Here is a 26208-nt window from a genome sequence, read left to right on the forward strand (position 1 = left end):
AACATACCTACAGTCACTATGCTACACCTCGGATCTCAGAATTTATTCAGTGGCACAGCTGAAATTTGGCCAACACCTCCCCGATTCCCTTACCTCCCAAGCCCCTAGTAACCACCACTGAACTCTGCTTCTATGATTCTGACTACTGTAGATTCCACATATGGTGAGATCAGGCAATATTTGTCTTTCTGTGTCTGGTTTATTTCGCTCAACATAATGTCCACCAGGTCCATCTATGATGTCAAAAATCACAGGATTTCCTTCCTTTTTAAGGCTGAATAACATTCCATTGTATGTTTATGCCATTCACCATCACTAGCCACCGGGGAAATGCAAGTCAAAACTGCAATGAGATATCACCACGCATCTATTATAGGATGACTCTCATTTAAGATAAAACAAAACGACAGGTGTGAGTGTAAAGTGCCTGACAAGAAGCTTTTGATTGCCAAGGCATCTGTTTCAAAAACATCCATCTCAAATAAATATATTGCCAGCTGTACAACTAGATAAGGAGCCATGCCATCCCGCCCACGAAGTTCCCCTTTCAGCCTTGGGTGATCTAGATAGATACCTGACCGTTTGTGTGACCCTGCTTTTCCTTTCCCATGCTTTCATTCCTGCTTTTATGTTTTAAATTCACCAATAAAACATGAAACCTCAAAATCTTAGGCATCCCACCCTAGGCCCTAATAAAGGCAGAGCCCCAAGTCTGTGCCCTCTTTCTCTACACAAGAACTTATGTGGCTTTGGGCGTGCCATGTACCTTCCAGAATATATGAATAATAAGTCTTGTTTTTTCAAAGTTCCCTGATGGTTGTTGCTGAGGTATATCTTGCAATCATAATATGAGCCACAAGGGCCAGTCCAGCGACAGAATCAGCTCTGGTTGGGAAAATGTCTGTGGGGGGCAATGCACATGCCTTCAGGCATCCCTAGTTGATGACATCACTATCCAATAGCTGAGACCAACGTTAAACATGAGGATATGCAGAAAAGAGAACCCTGGTACACTACTGATGGGGATGTAAATTAGGGCAGCCATTATGGAAAACCATATGGAGATTCCTCCAAAAATTAAAAATAGAACTACTGGGGTGCCTAGGTGGCTCAGTTGGTTGAGTCTGACTTTGATTTTGGCTCAGGTCATGATCTCAGGGTCAGGAGATCGAGCTCTATGTCAGGCTCCATGCTCAGCAGGGAGTCTGCTTTGGATTCTTTTTCTCTCTCTCTCTGTGTTGCACCTGTACATGTATGCTCTCTCTCTGCTCCTCTCCCCCAATCTCAAAATAAATAAGTCTTAAAAAAAATGGAACCACCTATAATCCAGCCATCCCACTTCTGAGGGTTTATACGAAGGAACTGAAACCAAGATATCAAAGAGATACCCGCACCCCTATGTTCATTGTTCGCAGTAGCAAGATATGGAAACAACCAAAAAGACCATCAACAGAAAGACATTTTTTTTTGTTTTATTTATTTAAGTCACCTCTACACCCCATGTGGGGCTTGAACTCATGACCCCAAGATCAAGAGTCACATACTCTTCCGACTGAGCCTGCCAGGTGCCCCCCAAAATGAAGGAATTGTTACATTTCAGTTGCAAGTTAGTGAAAATACAGATGTTAACATTATTTCCCTGTGAAAATTAATAAAAGGAAACCTAGTTTAGAAGGGCTGTGGAGGCCAGCAGGGGGCACTTTGATGCCCTACCACTCATACCAACTGCAGATCCAACAGGAAAAGACTACTTGGCAAGTCCTGCTGCTCTACTATCCCAGCAGGAAGGTGGGCTTCTCCACCCGGCTCCCCAACAGCCCAGCCTATTGAGCCGGTCACAACCCAGCCAACAGAAAGCTACTATCCTTCCAACTCCCAGGGAACGCCAGCGGACTTTCAGTTTATAACAGCTTTCCGTACTTCTTCCTTTCCTCTAGAAAAGAAAAAGTTCCCCTCCTTTGTTCAGGGACTCGCCTATAGTTTTGCCATAGTAGCCTGCTTATCCCTGATTACAATTCTCTGCTATTCCCGAATAAGCTCATTTTTGCTGGTAAAATAACTGCTAGTTTTATTTTTTGAGGTTAACACCCCATGCCAGTTCATGGACCCTATAAATTCCATCCATGGAATCCTTGGAAGCCCATGGAGTCCAGGGTAAGACACCCTAATATGTTATCATCATCTGCCTGAGGACATTTATCACTGTTACGGTTTGAGAAATGATTGTACCAAAACACTGAATAGTGGTTAACAAAGGGAAATCCTAAGGAATTAATAGGAAGAAGTTAAAGTCACGGAAAATGTTTAAATAAAGAATATAATCAACAAATGACTTTAAATTTGTATTTAAAAGATAATATCTCTTTAGGAACTCAAATTAGGAGCCACAACCCGAACAGCTTCTGTTAGAGAAGTGAGGAGACAGAACTCTAGGAAGCAGACCAAACAAACGGCTCCAGGAACAATGGTTAACTCACTTTTCTGTGCTGCTTTGTACTTGCTTGATCTCTGCAGGTATAAAGGGATATGTTTCTATAGTTCAGTTTAAGGTGCTTCCTAATTAACTGGCTTTATTTCAGAGAAGCCGTAGAGCTTTTTGCTTAGCTCACAGTTGAAGGTATGGATGTATGGCTGGGGGTTCGCAGCAATTTGTCTTCCACATCAAAAGTAGACTATCACACTTATTCCAGAAACACTGGATTAACTAGTTCAAACTGAAATGACTGGGGTAGAACAAGCTTATGATGATATTACGGGCAATTTATATCGACATAACACTTTATTGTTTAAAAACATATTTTCACATGCATTGCTTCCTATAATTCTCAAAATTACCCACTCAAGTCCCAAAGTATAGTAAGATGTGATGCCTTGCAAAACCGTGGATCTCTTTCTGAGCTTGCCCCTCCACACGGGAGCCCCCATAGTTCTCCTCGTCTCCTCCCTCTACTTTCACAGAATCATTATCCTGATTTAGGTCTTCCGTGGATCACATGAACTTGTTAGGAAGGTCTGTATATATATATAAGGCCATCTTAATTTTTCTCAAAGCCATCTTTCAAGTCCTTCAAACCTAGGTGCCCAGAATTCCTGTCTTTTTATTCTTCTTCTTTACCCCAAAACACTAGAAAGTAGTTGGATTGATGGTGTGTAATCTGAGACAACCTGTAGAAGGCAAAATGGAGTCTCTCATGTCAAGCAGAAGCCTGTGTCAGGGAGAGGCCTGTGTCAAGCCATGACACGGTAGTTAAAAGTACTTCAGCCAGGAGAAATTCCCAGGACCATCATCACCTGAAAGCCCAGAATTGGTGACAAGCAGAACCAGAGGGGTCTACAGAAGCTCAAGGCCGATTCAATCCCTTTAGAAAGGGGAGGATTTGGGCAGCAAACTGTCAGACTCTTCAGACCTGACCCCTCTATGTCTTACCACTTAAAAAAGCAACTGTCTCCAAAGGCTCTGCCCTGTTGATCTCCAAACAGAACTGAGATAATCAGAAGCGGTTAAGTGCCCAGAGCTGACCTGGGCCTGACCGAGGCCTTATCTCAACCGTCTGGCCATAGACTCACTTCCCAAGTTTGGTTCGTTAACTTACTACACCCTTCTGTTATCTGCTTTGTTGTGTGGTTTGTCTTATGTCCTGCTCTGTTTGCTGTGTGAGAAGCCAAGTTTAACCACATGGTGAAATATCATTGCGTTTGGAATCCTCTACCTACCATATTTTTTTAAAAAGATTTCATTTATTCACCCATGAGAGAGAGAGAGAGAGAGATCGAGGCAGAGACACAGGCAGAGGGAGAAGCAGGCTCCATGCAGGGAGCCCAACGCGGGACTTGATCCTGAGACCCCAGGATCATGCCCTCGTCCGAAGGCAGGCATCAAACCGCGGAGCCACCCAGGGGGCTCCCTGAACCTACTTTGTAATTATGATTTAACTTTGCTTTATGATTGACTAAAGCTGACATTGTGGAAAGACACAACTCGTGTGTGCGCCTTCACGGTATGCCCATGACACAACCCCCGGTCAGTTATCAGCCTATGGTTCCCTGTTATTTAAGGAATGCTTTACTTGAGCTGGATTTTACGGTGCACCAGATGGGACGCCTGGGTGGCTCAGCAGTTGAGTGTCCACCTTTGGCTCAGTGTGTGACCCTGGAGTCCTGGGATCGAGTCCCGCATCGGGTTCCCTGCATGGAGCCTGCTTCTCCCTCTGCCTGCATCTCTGCCTCTCTCTCTCTCTCTGTGTATATGTGGGAGATATCCAGAAAAACTGAGTAAAATTCCCCATAATGGCTCACGCCACCACCTTGAATACCATCTTCAGCTAAAGATCAATGAAAGACGTTGGAATGGGAGTGATGAGGCCAATTATGGGAGGTTACCAGGAAAATCAAGCAAACGATGGTGTGGTTTGGGGCACCTGGGTGGCTCAGTTGGTTAAACATCTGCCTTTGGCTCAGGTCTGGATCAAGCCCTGCATCAGGGTCCTTGCTCAGTGAGGAGTCTGCTTCTCCCTCTGACCTTACCCCCTCTTGTGTTCTTTCTCTCTCTCAAATTTTATTTATTTAAAATAAAATTTAAAAAACAACGATAAAGTTTGTTATGCATATTTAAGTCTATGCCTTCTCCATTGAAAATAGTTTTCTTTTCTTTTTTTCATTGATAAGAGTTTCTTGTGGATATTTTTCCAGAGAAAACATACAAATGGCCAACAGACACATGACAAAACCTCAACATCATCTGGCATCAGGGAGCTGCAAATCAAACCACAGTGAGGTACCACCTCACACCAGTGAGAATGGCTAAAATTAACAAGTCAAGTAACAACAAATGTTGGAGAGGATGTGGAGCAAGGGGAGCCCTCTTGCACTGTTGGTGGGAATGCAAGCTGGTGCAGACACTCTGAAAAATAGTGTGAAGATTCCTCAAGAAGTTAAAAACAGAGCTACCCTATGACCCAGCAATTACATTACTAAGTATTCACCCCAAAGATACAAATGTAGTGATTCTAAAGGGGCACCTGCACCCCAATGTTCATAGCAGCAATGTCCACAATAGCCAAACTATGGAAAGAGCCCAGATGTCCATGGACAGGTGAATGGATAACGAAGATGTGGTCTAGGGACACCCGGGTGGCTCAGCAGTTTAGCACCGCCTTTGGCCCAGGGTGTGATCCTGGAGTCCCAGGATGGAGTGCCGCATCGGGCTCCCCACAGGGAGCCTGCTTCTCCCTCTGCCTGTGTCTCTGCCTCTCTCTGTGTCTCTCATGGATGAATAAATAAAATCTTAAAAAAAGAAAAAAAGAAGACGTGGTCTCTATATACAATGGAATATTACTCAGCCATCAGAAAGGATGAAATCTTACCATTTACATCGATGTGGATGGAACTGAAGGGTGTTATATTGAGCAAAATAAGTCAATCAGATAAAGGCAGTTATCACACGGTTTCACTCATATGTAAAATGTAAGAAACAGCACAGAAGATTATAGGAGAAGGGAGGGAAAATGGAATGGGAAGAAATCAGAGAGGGAGACAAACCATGAGAGACTCATGGGAAAGAAACTGAGGGTTGTTGGAGGGGAGGTGTTTGGGGGGATGGGGTAACGGGGTCCCGGCCATTAAGGAGAGCACGTGATGGGATGAGCACTGGGTGTGACATGCAACTAATGAATTACTGAACACTACATCTGAAACCAATGATGTACTACATGTTGGCTAATTGAATGTAAATTTTTAAAAAGAATTTCTTGTGATTTATAGTCATCTCTCTGTTTCTGCGTTAAAGAGGGAGATGCACTTACAATAAATGAACTTTTCCTAAGAATAGCTTTCCCTCTGAAGGTTCTGGAAATCTTGCCTCCAAATTCCTTAGAGATTTATGCATTCCTAACCTCCTGCCAACTTGGAAGTATATAATGGGTCACTCCTCAAGGCCCTAGTATATAAGGATGAAAAAGCTGGTGTCCATCCACCAAGGGGATCAAGTTTTCTAGAACAGTTGCTTCTAACCTGAGGACTTCAAGAAGTTCATGAACCCATGAACCCACTGAAAGTGTTTGAAGGCATCTTGTTCTGTTTCCATGTTTAGACAGCAGGTCAATAGCTTTTCTCAAATTTTCATGCACTTTTATGGCCTTTGGTCTAGGGGCTGAAATACAAACACCACACATATGCACGTAACTACCAAAAATACCATTAAAACTAGTCAGAACTTACCTACCAGCTAGGCCTGGTGATCTCAGAGTAATTTGTCTTCAAGTAGAGGTCGACTGGCAAAATTCCAGATGTTAGTGGCCCCATGGGATAGCCCATCACAGGAGTCTGCTTTATCCAGAACATAGATCTTAATCAAAGACAGATCTTTTCATAATATTTTAACAACAAAAATCATACTAATTCTATAAATATTCTTATGCATAGTTGCAAACCACTGCCACACTCTAGTTCATATCCATACTCCTGATGGCGAGTGGGTGTGAGGGGCCTGAGGAGGGAGAGCTGGCTCCACTATCTACGCTCTTGGTTCTGGGCTGAGACATTTCCTATCACATGTGCTATTGTGAACTTGCTGCATTTTAAAATCCTGAGAAGGTTTTTTTTTTTTAATTTATTTATTTACTTATGATAGACATAGAGAGAGAGGCAGAGACACAGGCAGAGGGAGAAGCAGGCTCCATGCAGGGAGCCCGATGTGGGACCTGATCCCGGGTCTCCAGGATCACGCCCTGGGCTGAAGGCAGCGTTAAACCTCTGAGCCACCCGGGCTGCTCGAGGAGACACTGGTTTTTAATCAAAGAGAGCGTTTTTATCCGACGGGCGGCCCAACAGGCAGGCAGGGCATGATTCCCAAAGTGGCTTTGCCCTGTTGAGACTGGGAGCAGCTTCGGTATGTTTGGGGAAGGAGGTGAGCACAAGAGAGGAGGCTGAGGGCTTCCTTGAACCATGATGGGGGGTGTGGGTGCCTCGAGATAATTGGGGGGTGTGCAGTCCACCGGCGTGAGGTGGCCGTGGGGACTTGATGCATCGGGGAGGCTTTTTTTAAGGAAATACAGAAGAATAGTCATTAAAGCACGGTTCATAACCGCTACAGTTGGGAAAACGTAACCCTCTCAGGGCCTGGCTAAGTAAAGTGGGGACGACCATTCGTGACGTCACCAGGCTCCCCTGTATGATGCGCTCAAAGATTTCTATGGTTTGAGAAATCCTTAGAGGATATTAGTAAATGAAAATCTAGATTATAAAACACTATACGTGGATTTTAAATGGCTTCCACATCTGAGTGAAACCATATGAAAATAGTCCTCCTCCCGCTGACTTCTGTTCCCTTCACACAATCCCCTCCGGTTCCACCCGAGCCTTTGCAGGTGGTGCTGGCGTGAGGCTGCGGCCTAGTCCCCGGAGTCCGGAGATGGCACCTTCTCTCTCTGTGCCCAAGTCCACAGGCATCGGCACTCCCTGCTCGGTTGTCCCAGCCCTGCTGCCACGAAGTTGGAGAGCAGTGTCCCGTCACAGCTCTGGGTCATGTCCTTGCAGGGACACCCGGGAGTGCGATCACCCGGCCAGGGAGCTCTGGCCCTGTGCCCAGCGCTCCTCCCTGCGGCCCAGCTCAACCATGACTCTGTGATGTGCCTGGGTCCCTGGCGCTCGGTCATGAGCTCCTGAGGCTGGGCAGCCCGGGCCGTGGCCCAGGACCCCGAGCAGGGGGGCAACCCGTGCCGGGGGCCCCCACCGCACCCCAGGTCCAGGGCCGTGGCCACCATGGCATCAAGGTCCCACGGCGGGTCTGGTGCTGGAACCTGAGGTCAAGGCCGCGGCCCTGCAGCAGCAGAAGGGGAAGGAAGGCCCGGCCCGCCCAGGAAGTGTGCAGGTCCCCGGGGTACTTAGGCCGCCCCAGGGTGGGGAGCAGGCTCGACCTTAGAGTCTGGGGCTGCGCATGGCCTAGGCAACAGCCGGAGCCTCGCAGGACACCTGGTGGAGGGCGGCCGCGGCCCAGGCGGGAGGGGACCCGGGGCCCAGGGCGGCCGGTGGGAGGACAGGGCCTCGGGAGGGAGGCCGGGCCCAGGGTCAGTCCCTTGGGGACAGGACAGGGAGGGGACCGGGGTCTGCAGGGGGCGCAGTCCTCCTACCTCCTGTTCCTCCTCGCGCGGGGCTCAGGACCTCCGGGACCCAGACACTCAAGGCAGCAGGCAGTTGAGGTGACGACCACCAGCCGGTGACCCCCCGTGACCCCCGGGGAGCCCCGGGAGAGCGCCTGCCTCTGCGGGGGGGGGGGGGGGCTGAGCCCGAGCCCGTCAGAGCCCCGCTGTGGGGTCCCGCTCGGAGGCGAGTGTGCCTCTCAGCCCCCCTCGGCCCCCATCCCTTGGGTGCTCTCTGACCCGCTGTCTTGCTCACTCTGAAACCAAGAATAAAGGCATAAAAAAGAATGAAATAAAATGAAGATCAAGAAAGGAGCAAGGAAACCTTAAAGGCACAATAAGCACCTAATGGCTGGGAAGGATCATTTTGTTCCTATTGCTCTGACCACTGTGATTCCCTCATTTTCCTTCCTCCTCCTGCCCAGAGGGATGATGCTGTGTCCCCCCGGGGCCGTGGCCTCTGCTCCTGCTGCTGCTGGGATCATGGGGGCCGGTGCCTCCAGCTGCTGCTCGGCCTCCAGGCTTCACCGCCCTTCAGTGGTTTAACACCCAGCACTTAAGAGCGAATCAGGTGCAATGCAGAACTGAAATGCCTCGGATCAATAATCTGCTTCCCAGATATAAGGGGAAAAACACCTTTCTGGTTGAGTCCTCGAAAACGTGCTCGCTACCTGTCAACAGCCCAACATGAACTGTACCACCAGTGGGGAAAACTGCCACAAGAGCGCAGGGAGGGTGAACATGACCTACTGCCTTCTCACTGGGCGCCGGCCCCAGTGCACCTACCGTACTACGTACCAGAACCAGTTCTACATTGTTGCCTGTAACAACTCGCAGCCAGGCTACCCTCCCAATCTTCTGCTTCCCGTCCACTTAGACGACACCGTCCCGCTGGGTCCTACACACTTCGGTTAAGACCAAGGTGGCCATTGCGGTCCCTCCCCCTGGGCCAGGCTCTCTCATGATGTCTCTGCTTTCTCTTTCCTTTGTTGATTCCCATGGTTCCCATAGAAGAAATAAGTAAAGGGCCAAGATGTGAGACGAGAGTAAGGGACAGCAGACTTTGGATGCTTTTCAGATTGGGAGCTCTGTGTGATTGGAAGGAAGGCAATAGGGCAGAGGGCCAAGAACGGCCCAGGCCCCATGGTTTTCCTCTTGCACCTTCGGCCAAGCTTCCTTGCACCTGTTCACAGCAATAAAATCATTTTCTCCTGCATTCTAAGGACTGTGAGTATGTGTGTTCGGGGTCCCTTTCCCGTGATTGCCAGCTTGGAGCCACCTAGGTTGCCTTTGCCAACATCCTCAGGAGAACCATTTGGGCCTCAGTTCACCTTCGTTACTCAGGGACCCAGGGCCTCTGCCACTTGTCTCAGCCTGTGTCCCTGGGACTTTGGAGAAGACAGTTCTCCATCCCTCCCACTCTGCCCAGGGCTTTGACATATTTCCCTTGAACCCATGGCCTATGTTTACGGGAAGGTACCACAGGCACCTCCGTGGTACTTTCACACACAGGCTCTAACGCTGACAATGACACAACTTACATCCTTAGTATTGGCTTCCATATGGGATCAACTAATGTTTTAAATATAAATAAATAGGGGATCCCTGGGGGGTCAGCAGTGTAGCACCTGCCTTTGGCCCAGGGCGCGATCCTGGAGTCCTGGGATAGAGTGCCGTGTTGGGCTCCCGGCATGGAGCCTCGTTCTCCCTTTGCCTTTATCTCTGCTTCTCTCTGTCTCTATGTCTATCAAGAACAAATAAATAAAATTTTAAAAATATATAAATATAAATAAATAGGAATAGGGTTAACAATGCACTGTAGCACTAGATCATTTCTCCCATGATCTATTGGATTGCATGAAGAGAAAGCATAGATGAAGACAAGAGAAAGCATTGGGATCTAAGAACATTCTGGCCTCGCCCAAATACTGAAATATAACAGAGGTTACGGTGTTTTGGGACCAGGGAGTGAGTTTAGATATTGAAGGACTGGGGTGGAAAATTAGGCTGGGGGCACCTGGGTGGCTCAGTCAGTGAAGCATCTGCCTTAAGCTCAGGTCATGATCTCAGGGTCCTGGGATTGAACCCCTCCTGGCTCCCTGATCGTGGGGCGTCTGCTCTTCCTTATGCCCCTCTCTCCTGCTCTCTCTCTCTCAAATAAATAAATAACATCATCCCCATGAGACAACAGCAAACACCTACTGCTCTCGGCCTCGGAGCCCCGGCAGCCGCCCACAGGCCCGGCCGATCCCTAAGTGGTGAGAGCCCAGGAGCATCTTGGGTGGAAAGGCAGCAGCTCGGTGGGGGGGGGGGGGGGCCCGGGTGGCCCCTGCCTGGGCCGGGGCACCAGGGACGTGCAGCCCGGAGTGAAAGCTCGGCCACCTCGGCCTCAGCCTCAGCCTCCAGCGGGGCACAGGGGCTCCGTGGAGGCATCGGCTGAGCCTACGCACGTGAGGAGACCCTACAGAAGCCCCGACAGTGGGCTCAGGGGCCTTGCAGGGGGCAGCCACATCGACGATGTGGGCCACGAAGGCAATAGAAAAGGAAACTTCCTCACTTGCTGCAGCCCGCGGCCGGGTCCTTGACACAGCAGAGTGACCTTCCTCCCGGGCCTCAGCTGACTCAATATTAATACCTTGCTGAGGGCAAAGGGCACGCTTGGCCTGACCTCCAGGATCTGGTGAAGCTTCTAGAACATATGAAAATTCCATTGGAGACTCTATCTCCAGCCCCCAGATACATGATGTGCTGTGTGACCCCCAGCACATGGCCCCGGAGAATCCATCTGCACCGTCTCATGACTCAGGTTTTACCAAATAGTAACCAATGACCTCTTCTTTTTTTTTTTTTTAATTTTAAGATTTTATTTATTTATGCATGAGAAACACACAGAGAGAGGCAGAGACCCAGGCAGAGGGAGAAGCAGGCTCCACGCAGGGAGCCCGACGTGGGACTCGATCCCCAGACCCCAGGATCCTGCCCTGAGTGGAAGGCAGGCACCCAACCGCTAAGCCACCCAGGCTGCCCCAATGACCCCTTTCTAAAACTAGCTTGGCCCTTCAAGGTTCTGGAAAACAAGATTCCAAAATTCCTTAGAGAATTCCTCTCTCTCCAGCCCCCCTTCCACCTTGAAAGTATCTGGTGGGTCTCCCATCAGGCCTCAGTGTGGCTCCGCCTGCCCACGGGGCCTGTGCCCGGGTGCTACTAAAACCAGCTTTTTTGCACCAAAGACTTCTCAAGAAATCTCTCCTGGCCGCCACCCTGGAGCCCTAAGGCTGTCCCGCATCAGCCCCCCGGGGAGGGCATGTGCCCCAAGTGCCTGGACACAGCAGCTCCTGCACGAGGGGCCCTCGGACCTTACCCCACGGATCTCTTTCTCCGCCTCTTGCTCTCTGTCCCCATCATATCCTCTCTTAAACTGCTAAACCCTCAGTGTTCCCTTGAGTTCTGGGAGCGGCTCCTGCAAGTCGACCCAACACACAAGGGGCTGGTGGGAAGGTCAGATCGATAGCCAGGCACAGGTGCCCGGAGTACAGGTGACAAGCTGGACTGGGATTGGCATCTGAATGGGGGAGTCTTGCAGGGCTGACCCGTCAGCCGGGGGAGCTGACCCCACATCCAGGGAGGGAGCCTCAGAGTTGAGTTAAACTGTAGGACCCAGCCACTGTCCCAAATTCCCTGTCTAGAACCCCCCAGTCTGGCGTCAGAGGGCAGTGAGTGTGCAGCAGTGTGACCCGGTAAAGGGGAGACGCAGGAGTTGCCCCAACTCAATCCCACTAGGGGAATTTTACGAAAGCGTGATGACCAACCAAAGGATGTCTGCGGGTGGGTCTGGGCTTTCCAGAATGCTTTCTCCAGCTCGCGGCGTGACTGGAAGGGGCCGTCTGGTCTCCAGCTGCCCAGCCTCAGGAGCTCATGACCAAGTGACAGGGACCATCACACAAACAGGCACATCGCAGGGTCAGGACTGAGCTGGGCCGCAGAGAGGAGCACTGGGCGCAGGGACAGAGGACAAAAACTGAGTGTGTGCTCGGCCGGCTCTCAAGTCTCCTCCTCTACAGCCCCCTGTAGAGGAGCACCCCATCAGCCCCCCTGGGCCCGGTGGGACCCCCGAGTCCGGGCCTCCCATCAGAATTGCCTGGGAATCTGTCAAGGATGCCAGGAAACAGAGTCTGTAGGGAGCAGGCTGGGGCCTGCACAGGTGTGCTCAGCTCCGAGGGGGGCTGATCCCCATTCCCAGTGAAGAGCCCGCGTCCCCACCCTGGGTGTCCCCCAGCACCCACGTCCTCAGGACTGGGGTTTAGCCACTTGGCACTTTGTGCTCCTTCAGGTGGTGAATTCCTGTCTGGCTGCCCCAGGACAGCTCGGGACAGGGAGCACAAGACCCCAAGGGAGCGGCCCCCTCCCGTCCAGGTCTCTTCCATGATCTCAGGTCTCACAAGTGCAGGGGAGGGAAGGCCTCTCCTCCTCCCTCCAGGCCGTCCCTGCGCCTCCATAGAGAAGCAAAGCCCAGACCAAGGAGAGGAAAGCGGGCACATTCCCTTCTGGTCAGTGTGAGGGGACGCGGGAGCCTCCTGGGGACAAGGACCCAGGAAGAGGTTAGGGCTGAGTGTCCCCTGCTGGGCTGGGGAAGCGGGGGGGGGGGGGGGGGGGGGGGGGCGGCGAGGAACCCTGGGCCGCATCTTTGCAGAGAGGGAGGCTGCTCTCCTCTGGGTTGGGACACCCTGGCCGGGAGGGGTTAGGACCTGCCCCCGGGGAGGTGAGCAAGCCCTCCCTGCAGCCGGCACTTCTCCGCGTTCTTCAGCCGCAGAGGTTCAGCACGCCAAGCTGCCGCATCCCCTCCACGTCGCTGGGCCTGCTGCCTGCAACAGCAACTGAGCCCAGGGCTGGTCCCCGAGATCCCACAGGGTCAGCGTCTCTAAGCAGGCCACAGTCCCTAGGTCCCTTCTCGGCACATTCAGGCCTCCGGGACGCTGCGTCCTCGGGTGGCTGTGGCCTCTGTGTGTCCCGCATCTGACACGAGAGTGACCCGAGCAGTGAGTCGGGGCCTGAGGCTCGGGGCACCCCCGCGTCCCGGGGTGCCGGTCACTTGGATGGCGTGTGAGGAGCTGCAGCCCGGGCTCCTGGGGCCGTGGAGGCTGGTGCCCGGGTTGTCCCGCGGGGGCTCGTGCTGGGTCCCACGACCTCCTTCTTTCCCCACAGGCGGAAGGCACCCTCCCCTGTTCTCAGGCCTGAATCCACCGCTTTGCACACCTGCTGAGGGGAAAAGTGTGCAAGACCCGCAATGCACAAGAGCGACCACATGTGGCCCCCCCCATGGAGTGCCGGGAACTCCTGCCAGACGTGCCGGGGGGAGCAGACAGGACAGAGGGAACCCCTCGGCGGGTCCGGCATGTTCCAGACGCCACGGTCCACAGCAGGCAATGCTTCAGAGGTTTCCTGGTCACCGCCAGGCACGTGACCTTGGTCCACAGAGAGCACACGTGGGCATAAATCAAGATCACGTTGGAACTGCTTGTGGCATTTACTGATTTCCTCATTATTAATTAAAAAGCCAGACAAATGGGGTTCATTTATGTCATTGAATGACATGGGTTTAGTCTTTGCAGCTTTGTGGCAGCCACCCGGTTTACTTTTATGTTTAGAGTAGAAAATCATATTTTCCCCTTCGCACTTTGCCAGTGTTGTTTCCTCCCCCTGGATGCTCTTCCCACCTGTGTCCTGGTTCCTGACTCACCTGCTCAGCTGCGCTCAGCTCTCCTCTCCTCTGAGCTTGTCCCTCTGCAGGCGCAGCTGTACCGTGTCAGCCTGGATTGTCCTGCTCCCACCAGCACCCCCGCATCCCGGGTAATCATGGATTATATCACCGTGTATGGCAGTGACCTTGAAGGGTGAATCCAGTTAGACAACCTCAATCGGGAGCCCCCGGGGGCTCAGTCAGGTAGGCAACCAAGCAATTCTTTCTGTGGGCTCAGGCCCCGACTCAGGGTTGCGAGATCGAGTCCTGAGTGGGGCTCTGCGCTCAGTGCGGAGTCAGCGTGGACGTCCCTCTCCCTCTCCCTCTGCCCTCCTGTGCCTTCTCTCTCTCTCTCTCTGTCTCTAAAATAAAAATAAGGGATTCCTGGATGGCTCGGTGCTTGAGCTTCTGCCTGGGGCTCAGGGCGTGATCCCAGCATTCCCGGGTCAAGTCTCACATCAGGCTCCCCATTGGCAGCCTGCCTCTCCCTCTGCCTGTGTCTCTGCCTCTCTCTCTGTGTCTTTCATGAATAAATAAATAAAATCTTTAATTGAATAAATAAATAAAATTAAAATAAACAGGTCTTAAAAAAACCCCACCCTACAGCAATGCTGTCCCCCTCTCCTGCTCTTACTGCAGGTCCTCAAGGCAGGTTGGCTTCCCTGACGCACATCTACACAGTGACTTTCTCTCCTGCTTCTCTTGGGTTCGAATTCCTCCAGTGAGCAACTTGCCGTCTAGCCCTGGACCCACACAGCTTCCCTGGAATAAGACCACGCGAGGGAAATAAGAGCATGTGTCTCCTGGGTCTGCGATGGACATTTAGGAAAGTGAAAAGGAGAAGCACAAGTGTGAGATAGAGTCATATTTGCCAGGAGAGCCCGCGCGCTGGGGTTTAACACCTCACCCCACTGTGCTTTCTCCAACCCCAGAAATGCAGGGTCAACCAGCGGTGGGGACGCGGCTGTCAGCACCAAGGAGTCATCTGCCACACGGGCTCTTTCCAGTCCCCGAGGAAGGGGAGCTCATTGGCACCACGAGCCCCTGACCTTCTCCTAAAGAAAGTGGCCTTGCCTCCAACAACCCTTCTTTCCTGTGGCTGAAATGTCCTTGCCCCACAGCCCCGCCCATACAAGCCTTCCCTCTGTGCAGCTCCCCAAGCTCCGTCCGACCTGGGAGATGGGCTGCCGCCCCAGTCACGGGACACTGAGTCAAGAAAACCGGGTCCTGAAATTGCTTTATTGTACTTTTGCTTTTAAGTTTGAGTTTTGATGAGGAGCCCGGACACCTGGCTCCTGGACCCTTTGGAAAGCATGAGGAGCACGATACTCATATCAGGGACACTATGAGCGTCCCTTCACACTCTGTCCTGGTCTCTGCTTGGTTCTGTTTTATGCACCTCTTCAGCCCCGTGGGAGACTAATCATGGACTTTGCCCTTTTCTGTCTACCCCTTGTGTGCACTTTGATGATAAGAGTCTGATGGGGAACAGATGATAATATCTGTTTTAAAATTACATGATGCATATAGTCAAAAAGAGAAAAAAGAAGAAAAAAGAACATTTGGAACTTTCAAATTATATGTCATTTAAAATCCACTCTACGTAAAGTTCACCACTGCCAATATATTGTTATGTATTATATACCTTTCCTATATTTCATATTTGTATTTTTGTGTAGATGGGATCACACTAGACAGTGTGACCACAAAGTTAGTAGGGACTATGGAGTTTTTCTCCCTTCATTGTTGTAGTCTAGCATGCTGGTTATTTTACTTTTTATTTATTTTAAAAAAATTTTACCTAATTTTAAAATAAGGTATTTGTGAAAACTTACTGTGAGAGGCCGGAATAGACCACTTTGAAATATAACTCTAGGAAACCAGAATATGCTACCACAAAATAGGCCATTATATTTTGTTTTCACCTGGTTTGTCTTTCTTTTCATGTTGAAGAGCGAGAGTGCGAGAGCAAGAGCCTGTGTGAGCAAGGGGAGGGGTAGTGGGAAGAGGGAGAGGGAGAGAAAGAATCCCAAACAGGTTCCAGGCTCAGCAGAGAGCTGGCTGTGGGGCTGGATCTCATGACTGTGACATTATGACGCGAGCTGAAATTTAGAGTCAGGCACGTCACCGACTGAGCCACCCAGGTGCCCCATGCCACTGCATTTGGAAGCAGCTTTTCTCAGCTGAGACAAACAGTCAGTATTCCTCATCCATAAACTGAGCATCGATAGGGAACAACTGGATTGACACTGATCTCTTGTGAGTCTGGCTAGTATAAGTCATCACCTCCCGGTCTCTGCTCAAGCCCAGGTGCAGTTCAAAATCGCAAAGCTGAAGAGCTGCTCGTGGAACGTGATGGCCAACCTGGATTCCTTGGCTACTCATTGAGGCCAGACATTCAGGACGAGGAACACGGCCACCTCCCTGGAAATGCTGTTACCTGGGTCTTTTCTCTACCTGTTTCAACACGGGAGTCATTCAATCATGCAGGAGGCTGAAGATACAAGGGACTCTAATGTTTAGTATTTCTCCTCCCCGTACCTGCTTGAGGCGTAATTATCTGAAGTGAAGATTTATCTTTCTCCGCATCTCTCTTGCCCATTTAGCAAACAGAATTCTCAGCAGTTACTTACTTGTGTCCTCAACATTTCCTTCTGCGATTTATTTCCTGTTTTTTTACCCACGAAATGTAAATTATAAGATCCGTCCTTGAAGAAGCTTACAGTTTTTATTTTCTTAATTTAAATGCAATTAAACAACGTATAAAGTGTTACTAGTCTCAGATGTAGAGGTCGGTGAATCATCAGTCTCCTATAAGAGCCTGTGCTCATTGCATTGTGGGCCTCCTTAATGTCCATCATCCAGTTACCCCATCTTGCCCCCCACCTGCCCGCCGGCGACCCTCAGGAAGTTTATGTTCTAAAGTCCTTTATCCCACTCTACGTCTCTTCCTAGTGAAAATGATTATTATCAGATAAGCTCATTCCTGCTATAATCACCTACGTAATTTATAATTCCCAAGAAACATAAAGCCTTAACCTGCCTAAAATCCCTGCATTTTCTTAGAAACACATTTAACGACTGAGTCCATAACCATAACACATTCCGTGCAAATCATGTGCAAGTATAATCGATATCACGCAGCCTGTAACACCGACACTAATCACACACACCTAACGTAGATAAATGTCCTACACCTTGGAATGATCGAATTCATGGAGGGAAGGGAAGACCTTTCCGTTTGGGTGGAGTGAGGAGAGTCACTCTCAGGAAACTCCTCGGTTCAGTAAGGAGAGAAGCCAGGTGAGCTTAATCTTTTTTTTTTTTTTAATGTGTAAGTTTTTTTTTTTAAGATTTTATTTATTTATTCATAGAGACACACACACACACAGAGGCAGAGACACAGGCAGAGGAGGAAGCAGGCTCCATGCAGGGAGCCTGACGGGGGACTCAACCCCAGGTCTCCAGGATCACACCCAGGCTGCAGGCGGCGCCAAACCACTGTGCCACAGGGGCTGCCCTGGGAGCTTAATCTTAACAAAAGGTAAGAGCAGACCAGGTAAAGGAGGGCAGAGGGTATTGGAGGCAGAGAAACCATGCAGACAGCTCCTACCAGAAGACGCCACGTGGTGCGCAACTCAGTAGTTGGAAGACATTGGCACATCAACGTAAGGGAACGGGGCGCGAGAGCTGTTGACATAGGCAGGCAGGGGCCACCACTTGGGAAGCACTGGTCACGCTCCTCCACCCTGGGGGTGTGGGAGGACTCGCTCTTTTCCTATTTTTTGATGTGTACCACCCGGATGTCCTCTATGCCATCAACATACCCGTTCCCGCCACAGTGGAATTCCACGTAGCTGTAGCTGCTGTGCTCTCTGTAGCCCTTTCTGTTCTTCTTGTGGTAGCACTGGAGTATTAGGAAGGGATGCTGGGCCCATATATATACGTTTCTGTAAGGATCTCTCCACTTCCTGAGGCAAATATGCTCGATTTTGTGCCACAAGGTATAGATGAAGATGTGATCTTTCCTGTCCTCTGGAGCTTCCCTTTCCCTCATGAGATTGTTGCATTTGTAGTCGCTGAACTTCCAGCTTGTGCTCAGGTAGTGCTGCTCCATGAACGCCCTCCAGGACAGGTTCTGGCCGTGGACCAGCAGCCCGCAGAGCGCAAACAGCAGGGCCACGAGAGGGCCGAGCATCGGTAGACAGGATGCCATCTCCGCCGCCAGAGCCACCTGCACGCTCACAGGGAGGAGACAAGAGAGCATAATCTCCACCCTGCCCTGAGAGCTGGCTCGCACCTGAGAATCGCTTTGCTGCCAACGTGGGGCCCAGTGTCACCTTTTTCTTCCCAGGCTTGAGACCATAAATCTCATTGCGTGAGAAACTGTACAAAAGCTGAAAATACGCTAGAGCCTGAGTGAGACAAACACAAGACGGTCAACACTTGGTGGAGGTTATCGCGAGAAGTTCACACCTCTCCCATCGGCCTGCTCTTCCCCCCAAACCGAGGAGCCAGTCACCCTCTCGTGAACTCTGCTCTATAGTCCAGATCAACCCTCTAGGAGCATGGCTCTAAGGGAAATTGGTATTTCCAAGCTTCAGAGCTGTGAAGGGGAAAGCATTGTCACCGCTTAAGGGAATGCGGAAGACGGGTGGACACTTGGGTGATATTTCCCGAGCAAGAAGGCTTCGGGTCACTGAAATCCCAAGGCTACAGTTACACTGATTTTGCAAGACGGTGCTTATCGAATTCTGACTCCTTATCAACTTCCCCAAAGCTTGTGTGAAGCCCGCTGTCACTTCTGACTGTGCACATCCTTCTCAGAGGCCATTTCCCTCAGGGTCATGATTGTAAATCATCTGGATTGGTCGTTAAGAATTGGATCGTATAGGAAATTTGAAATCTTGTTCTAATCAATTAAGTGCCAAGCCTGAAATTGCCCTCACAGGGAACTCCCCTGGTCACAATGAGGGCATAGGCTTGTGTGGGAAGGTCTCCCCTATGAGCCCGCTCTCTGTCCTCATTGACCATGAGGAGTACAGTGGGTCCTAGGGCATCTCTAATCGGGATCTCAGCTCTCTGAGCGCCGGGTCCTCCGATGGGCCTCGTAATAGCTGCCTCGCAGACCTGTGAGAGTCTAACGAGACGAGTACGTGAGAGCACTTCTGAGACTGCTGCAGGGACCCAGGGCCGGCTCCCCCACAAGGTGTCACAGTGCATTTGATTATTGGACCTGAAGCTACTTGGAAAACAGCCAGTGCGAGGACCCTCAGACCCTCTTCTGTCCCCGTAAAAGTAGAAAATGACCTCTCATATGAAAGGGACCCTTCCTGTCCTAAGAAATAAAAAGACGTTCTTATCACCGGAGAGAGGAATACTACTAATTTTCTTACATTAATTTTTAAGTAAGCTTTTTGCCCAAAGTGGGGCTTGAACTCACAACCCTGAGATCAAGAGGGGCATGCTGCACTAACTGAGCCAGCCAGGCACCCACCAGCCACAGGGATTCTAAAGCCAGGAAGGCTCTGTAAACAAACTTTCTTCCTTTTTACTAACCTACTAGGTCAGGTCAGATTCCGCTTTGGAGTCCTTACTGATTAAAACTCTCAGACATTTGTTTTCACTGTCCTGTTAATTCCTAGCAAATGTAACTTCTCATTGTTTAAAATGTCTAAAAACTGTCTGCCTCTGTCATCTCTTTGGGATCACACTGCCACTATTGGGGCTTTATGAGCATATAATAAAGCTTGGGTTTTTTCTCCTGTTAAATCTGTCTTGTGTCAACTTAATTCTTTGATTAATTTAATTTTAAAAAACATTTCATTTCTTTATTTGAGCGAAAGAGAGAGAGAGAGAGAGAGAGAGAGACCATGTGTCAGGGGAGGGGCAGAGGGCGAGGGAGAAGCAGAGTCCTCACTGAGGAAAGAGCCCCATGCATGCTTCCAACCAGGACCCTGGATCACGACCTGAGCTTAAAGCAGGTGCTGAGCCACCTGAGCCATCCAGACGTCCCTGTCAACGCAATTCTGAAACTGGCTGGAAGAACCTTGAAAGAGAAGGAAATTTTTGTCCTCTTCCAGCGTGTCAAGGGCTGTATGAGGCATAGACATCAAGTCGGCACATTCACATGGGTGGCTCGCTCTACCTTGTCTACAGGACCTCACCAGGATAGAAGACCAGGATTCAAGTTGCCTCAATGTATCGTCCTTGGGAAGATTGGGGAGGCAGCGGGCGTAGGGGAGAAGGGGGTGAGGGGACAGATCCAACCGGTGGGATTAATCCTGAGTTGACTTCAGGTCTTTGCATCTTAGAAATTGGGTCACTTTCCAGTCTGAACTCTACCGCCTGCAGGTTCAGTGAGGCCCCGTCCAGTGTCCCCGGCCCTTTCCTCTCAAGCCTCCTCGGCACCAACCCCAACTCTGACTCCCCCTGTTCAGATCCAACACTTACGTGTCACTGGGCGAGGAAATCAATCCGTGGATCTGAAGAGTAGAGAGCCAGGAAGTGTGCAGCAGTGAAGAAAGGGGCAGTCGTGAGAGGTGGGGCACTGGGACTGATGAGGAGTGTGGCGGGGGCGGGGGCCAGCCTTCCCTGTGAGCCTGCTCCGTGTCTTCTCATCCAGGGCACTTGGGTTCACTCTGAGCATAGCCTGGAGCACAGGTGTCCAATATCAAAGACTCACTTCTGGGCACAAAAGAGTGATAAGGCCCTGGGCAGGGGTAACCCTGGAGGAGGGTAATCTGGATGGAGTTCCCAGGAGACAAGCCCAGATCGGTCTCCTAGACTGGCTTCCTTAGAAACTTGTGGAGAAAATTCCTTGCATGACTAGGCTATGTTCTACGGGAACTTCGGGGAAGCTAGAAAAAAAAAACCTCTTGAGTTATGAAACGTAGAATCTTCATCCCGAGGGGCAAGAGCCAAAAGCCCGTAGAACAGCCAAAACAAATTGAAGAGAAGCACAATTGAGAGGTTGATGCCACTTAGGAATATGTTATGGATAAAATACAAAAGTAAAAACGGGGCTGCACACACTCCGTGGTTATGATGTCATCTGAGAAGAGCTAAGAGGAGTGAGAATGGCAAGGAGAATGGAGGGAACACCGATGGTTTTATATTTTATTTATTGAAATACGCCAGGCAGATGAAAAACGATATGATTTGTTTTGAGTACTCTATATTGGCTTGTATTTATCTACATTGTTGACTTTTTGAAAGGTAATTCCTCACCTTAGGAAATGAAATGAGCCCGTGAGAGCACAAGGGAAGGACTTCCTAGGACCTGCCAAGAGGGACAAAGAATTCCAGAAGATCCCCATCCTGGTGAACTTAGCTTCCCCTTTCCCAGGAAGCCCGCGGCCTCCTCCGTCCCCTCCCGCTGGGCCGTCCCCTGTAGGCCTCCATGTGGGCAACATCGCGTTCCCTGCTTCTCCTGGCACTGTTGGTGGCATTTTGAAAAATGAATTTACAAATGGAAAAGACGCCTCGAAAGAAAAACTACTCTTTGTCTCAAATCAGCCGATTGAGTCAGGCCTGGACGGCCTCCTGCGCCCCCTTCCCGCCCACCTAGGACAGCAGGGAAGGCCGCCCGAGGCCCAAGGGTCCTTCCTGCCCCGCATCTTGCTGTCTGCGCACATTGTTCTTCGGTCCTTAAAGGTTCAACGTCATCTGACCCGACACTCAAATTCTGTTGCCGCCGTGCGGAGGGGTGACACACTGTGACTCGTGCGGGAGCTGTGTCCTCCGGGAGCTGCGACATCCCACCCGGGGCTGAGCCTCCTGGCGCGGGCCTGGCCTTGGGACGCCCCTGGGGTCCGGGTCCACAAGCTGCCCAGAGCTCCCTGGCAGAGAGGAGAGGCGGGGCTGGGGAGCCTGGAGGGGGCAGCGTGGGGGCAGGGGTCATCGGGGCCTCGGCCAGGCTCTGGTGGCACCCGCCAGGTGCAGCCACCCCAGCAGACTTCTGAGAGCCCCCAGAAGGGGGAGGCTGGGTGGCTGGTGGTCCGGCCTGTGACCTCTCATCATGGGGTCAAGAGGTCGAGCCCCATGTTCAGTGCAGTGTCCTCGAGAAAGAAGAAAGTCAAATAAGGCTGAGAGGTGAGAGCTTCAGGAGTGTTGCCCAGGTGCGGGGGCCCTGAGCCGTGGCCTGGCCGAGCAGAGTGTCAGGGGGCAGGTCCCCACGCCCCCTGTGTGGCCCACGTGGAGGCCCGCAGGCAACTCAGCGTCATCGGGGACCCGGGGACCCGCTGAGCCATCAGGGAGCGGCAAGCCGACCTCGTCGCCGGGACCCCGGTTACCAGGGAGGAAGAGCCCCGGGCGGCCACGTGCTGCCCAGCCCAGTGTGCCCAGCCTGAGTTCCCGGCCCGGGCCACCACCCCGCTCCCGAACTCCAGCCTGGCCGCAGGACAGGGCCCTGAAGAGCTCAGGTGACCAGACGGCCAGAATGTCCATAAAGGGCCAGGGTCTCACCTTCGGGGCTCCATGCAGCGTCCCCACCGCCCCTCCTCCTCTTCCCTCTGGTTTTCCTCTGGGTGGCTCATTAATTAATAATGATTACATCAGTAAATGTCACAAGCAGTTCCAACGTGATCTTGGTTTATGCCCACGTGTGCTCTCTGTGGACCAAGGTCACGTGCCTGGCGGTGACCAGGAAATCCCTAGCATCGCCTGCTGTGGACCGTGGCGTTTGGAACATGACGGACCCGCCGAGGGGTCCCCTCTGTCCCGTCTGCTCCCCCTGGTGCGTCTGGCAGGAGGTCTGGGCGCTCCATGGGGGACCACGTGTGGTCGCTCTCGTGCATTGCGGGTCTTGCACACTTTTCCCCTCAGCAGGTGTGCAAAGCGGTGGATTCAGGCCTGAGAACAGGGGAGGGTGCCTTCCGCCTGTGGGGAAAGAAGAAGGAGGCTGTAGGACCCAGCACGAGCCCCCGCGGGACAACCCGGGCACCGGCCTCCACGGCCCCAGGAGCCCGGGCTGCAGCTCCTCACACGCCATCCAAGTGACCGGCACCCCGGGACGCGGGGGTGCCCTGAGCCTCAGGCCCAGACTCACTGCTCGGGTCACTCTCGTGTCAGATGCGGGACACACAGAGGCCACAGCCACCCGAGGACGCAGCGTCCCGGAAGCCTGAATGTGCCGAGAAGGGACCTAGGGACTGTGGCCTGCTTAGAGACGCTGACCCTGTGGGATCTCGGGGACCAGGCCTGGGCTCAGTTGCTGTTGCAGGCAGCAGGCCCAGCGACGTGGAGGGGATGCGGCAGCTTGGCGTGCTGAACCTCTGCGGCTGAAGAACGCGGAGAAGTGCCGGCTGCAGGGAGGGCTTGCTCACCTCCCCGGGGGCAGGTCCTAACCCCTCCCGGCCAGGGTGTCCCAACCCAGAGGAGAGCAGCCTCCCTCTCTGCAAAGCCAGGGACACCTCTGAGCACAGGTCTTCCTGTGTTGCCCCCCTGTCGAGCACACTGAGCTCCCCCCTGGATGCGGCCCAGGGTTCCTCGGGGCCCCCTGTCCCCGACCCAGCAGGGGACACTAAGCCCTAACCTCCTCCTGGGTCCTTGTCCCCAGGAGGCTCCCGCGTCCCCTCACACTGACCAGAAGGGAATGTGCCCGCTTTCCTCTCCTTGGTCTGGGCTTTGCTTCTCTATGGAGGCGCAGGGACGGCCTGGAGGGAAGAGGCAGAGGCCTTCCCTCCCCTGCACTTGTGAGACCTGAGATCATGGAAGAGACCTGGACGGGAGAGGGCAGCTCCCTTGGGGTCTTGCGCTCCCTGTCCCGAGCTATCCTGGGGCAGCCAGACAGGAATTCACCACCTGAAGGAGCACAAAGTGCCAAGTGGCTAAACCTCCAGGACCTGAGCGTTGGGGGGAACCCAGGGTGGGGACGCGGGCTCTTCACTGGGAATGGGGATCAGCACCCTGTGGAGCTGAGCACACCTGTGTAGGCCCCAGCCTGCTCCCCACAGACTCTGTTTCCTGGCATCCTTGACAGATTCCCAGGCAATTCTGACGGGAAGCCCGGGCTGGGGGGTCCCGCCCGGCCCCGGGGGCTCTGATGGGGTGCTCCTCTGCAGGGGGCTTGGGGTCCTGGCGACTGTGGACGTGCGGAGGTGGGCACCTGCCCTAACCCGGGTGGCTGTAGAGGAGGAGACTTGAGAGCCGGCCGAGCACACACTCAGTTTTTGTCCTTTGTCCCTGCGCCCAGCGCTCCTTTCTGCAGCCCAGCTCAGTCCTGACCCTGCGATGTGCCTGTTTGTGTGATGGTCCCTGTCACTTGGTCATGAGCTCCTGAGGCTGGGCAGCCGGGGCTGTGGCCCAGGAAACCGAGCAGGGGGGTAACCCGTGCCGGGGGCCCCCACCGCACCCCAGGTCCAGGGCCGTGGCCACCGTAGCATCAAGGTCCCGCGGCGGGTCTGGTGCTGGAACCTGAGGTCAAGGCCGCAGCCCTGTTGCTGCAGAAGGGGAAGGAAGGCCTGGCCCGCCCAGGAAGTACGCAGGTCCCCGGGGTACTTAGGCCGCCCCAGGGTGGGGAGCAGGCTCGACCTCAGAGTCGGGCTGCGCGTGGCCTGGGTGACATCCGGAGCCTCGCAGGACACCTGGTAGGAGGGCGGCCGCGGCCCAGGCAGGAGGGGACCCGGGGCCCAGGGCGGCCGGTGGGAGGACAGGGCCTCGGAAGGGAGGCCGGGCCCAGGGTCAGTCCCTCGGGGGGACAGGACAGGGAGGGGACCGGGGTCTGCAGGGGGTGCAGTACTCCTACCTCCTGTTCCTCCTGGTGGGACTCAGGCCCTCCGGGACCTGGACACTCAAGGTGCCGGGCAGGTGAGGTGACAACCACCAGCCGGTGACCCCCGGTGACCTCCGGGGAGCCCCGGGAGAGCGCCTGCCTCTGCGGGGGCGGGGGGGGGGGGCTAAGCCCGAGCCCGTCAGAGCCCGGCTGTGGGGTCCTGCTCGGAGGCAAGTGCGCCTCTCAGCCCCCCTCGGCCCCCATCCCTTGGGTGCTCTCTGACCCGCTGTCTCGCTCGCTCTGAAACCAAGAATAAAAGCATAAAAAAGAATGAAATAAAATGAAGATCAAGAAAGGAGCAAGGAAACCTTAAAGGCACAATAAGCACCTAATGGCTGGGAAGGATCATTTTGTTCCTATTGCTCTGACCACTGTGATTCCCTCATTTTCTTCCCTCCTCCTGCCCAGAGGGATGATGCTGCATCTCCCAGGGCCGTGGCCGCTGCTGCTGCTGCTGCTGCTGGGATCATGGGGACCAGTGCCTCCAGCTGCTGCTCCGCCTCCAGGCGTCACTGCCGTTCGGTGGTTTATCACCGAGCACGTCAGAGCGGGTCCGGTGAGATGCAGCACTGAAATGCCTCAGATCAATTATCGCCCTAACATATGTAAGGGGCAAAACACCTTTCTGCAAGAGTCCTTCCAAAACGTGGTTGCTACCTGTCAACAGCCCAACATGACCTGTAAGAATGGCCTGGGAAACTGCCACAAGAGCGCAGGGAGGGTGAACATGACCTACTGCCTTCTCACTGGGCGCCGGCCCCAGTGCACCTACCGTACTACGTACCAGAACCAGTTCTACATTGTTGCCTGTAACAACTCGCAGCCAGGCTACCCTCCCAATCTTCTGCTTCCCGTCCACTTAGACGACACCGTCCCGCTGGGTCCTACACACTTCGGTTAAGACCAAGGTGGCCATTGCGGTCCCTCCCCCTGGGCCAGGCTCTCTCATGATGTCTCTGCTTTCTCTTTCCTTTGTTGATTCCCATGGTTCCCATAGAAGAAATAAGTAAAGGGCCAAGATGTGAGACGAGAGTAAGGGACAGCAGACTTTGGATGCTTTTCAGATTGGGAGCTCTGTGTGATTGGAAGGAAGGCAATAGGGCAGAGGGCCAAGAACGGCCCAGGCCCCATGGTTTTCCTCTTGCACCTTCGGCCAAGCTTCCTTGCACCTGTTCACAGCAATAAAATCATTTTCTCCTGCATTCTAAGGACTGTGAGTATGTGTGTTCGGGGTCCCTTTCCCGTGATTGCCAGCTTGGAGCCACCTAGGTTGCCTTTGCCAACATCCTCAGGAGAACCATTTGGGCCTCAGTTCACCTTCGTTACTCAGGGACCCAGGGCCTCTGCCACTTGTCTCAGCCTGTGTCCCTGGGACTTTGGAGAAGACAGTTCTCCATCCCTCCCACTCTGCCCAGGGCTTTGACATATTTCCCTTGAACCCATGGCCTATGTTTACGGGAAGGTACCACAGGCACCTCTGTGGTACTTTCACACACAGCCTCTAACGCTGACAATGACACAACTTACATCCTTAGTATTGGCTTCCATATGGGATCAACTAA

The 26208-nt window shown here is 52.7% G+C and overlaps 1 protein-coding gene and 2 long non-coding RNA genes across 5 annotated transcripts in view; all 3 read right to left on the minus strand.

Moving 5' to 3' along the window:
- Window positions 1-1490: 1490 nt before the first annotated feature.
- Window positions 1491-9635, minus strand: LOC111099003. The gene is made up of 3 exons (XR_005370344.1): window positions 8127-9635; window positions 6217-6324; window positions 1491-3165 (listed from the first exon to the last, which is right to left on the minus strand). It is a non-coding gene; the product is annotated as an uncharacterized LOC111099003 (long non-coding RNA).
- Window positions 9636-17154: 7519 nt separating this feature from the next.
- Window positions 17155-20481, minus strand: EDDM3B (epididymal protein 3B). 3 transcript variants are annotated; one of them, XM_038558424.1, is made up of 2 exons: window positions 20326-20481; window positions 17155-18113 (listed from the first exon to the last, which is right to left on the minus strand). In XM_038558424.1, the coding sequence occupies exon 2, from the start codon at window positions 18086-18088 to the stop codon at window positions 17651-17653; it is 438 nt and encodes a 145-aa protein (XP_038414352.1). In that variant the 5' UTR covers window positions 18089-18113; window positions 20326-20481; the 3' UTR covers window positions 17155-17650. The 3 variants fall into 3 exon arrangements, with proteins under 3 accessions (XP_038414352.1, XP_038414350.1, XP_038414351.1); XM_038558422.1 differs by having other exon boundaries at window positions 17155-18287; window positions 20326-20480; XM_038558423.1 differs by having other exon boundaries at window positions 17155-18106; window positions 20326-20476.
- Window positions 20482-21012: 531 nt separating this feature from the next.
- The window catches only part of LOC106557526, a 44947-nt gene continuing 39751 nt past the window's right edge, over window positions 21013-26208 (minus strand). Inside the window, exon 2 of the long non-coding RNA XR_005370348.1 lies at window positions 21013-22752. This is a non-coding gene — a long non-coding RNA (uncharacterized LOC106557526). The remainder of the gene's footprint in view (window positions 22753-26208) is intronic.

The sequence above is a fragment of the Canis lupus genome, chromosome 15 (genome assembly GCF_011100685.1).
Source record: "Canis lupus familiaris isolate Mischka breed German Shepherd chromosome 15, alternate assembly UU_Cfam_GSD_1.0, whole genome shotgun sequence".
Taxonomy (NCBI): Eukaryota; Metazoa; Chordata; class Mammalia; order Carnivora; family Canidae; genus Canis; species Canis lupus.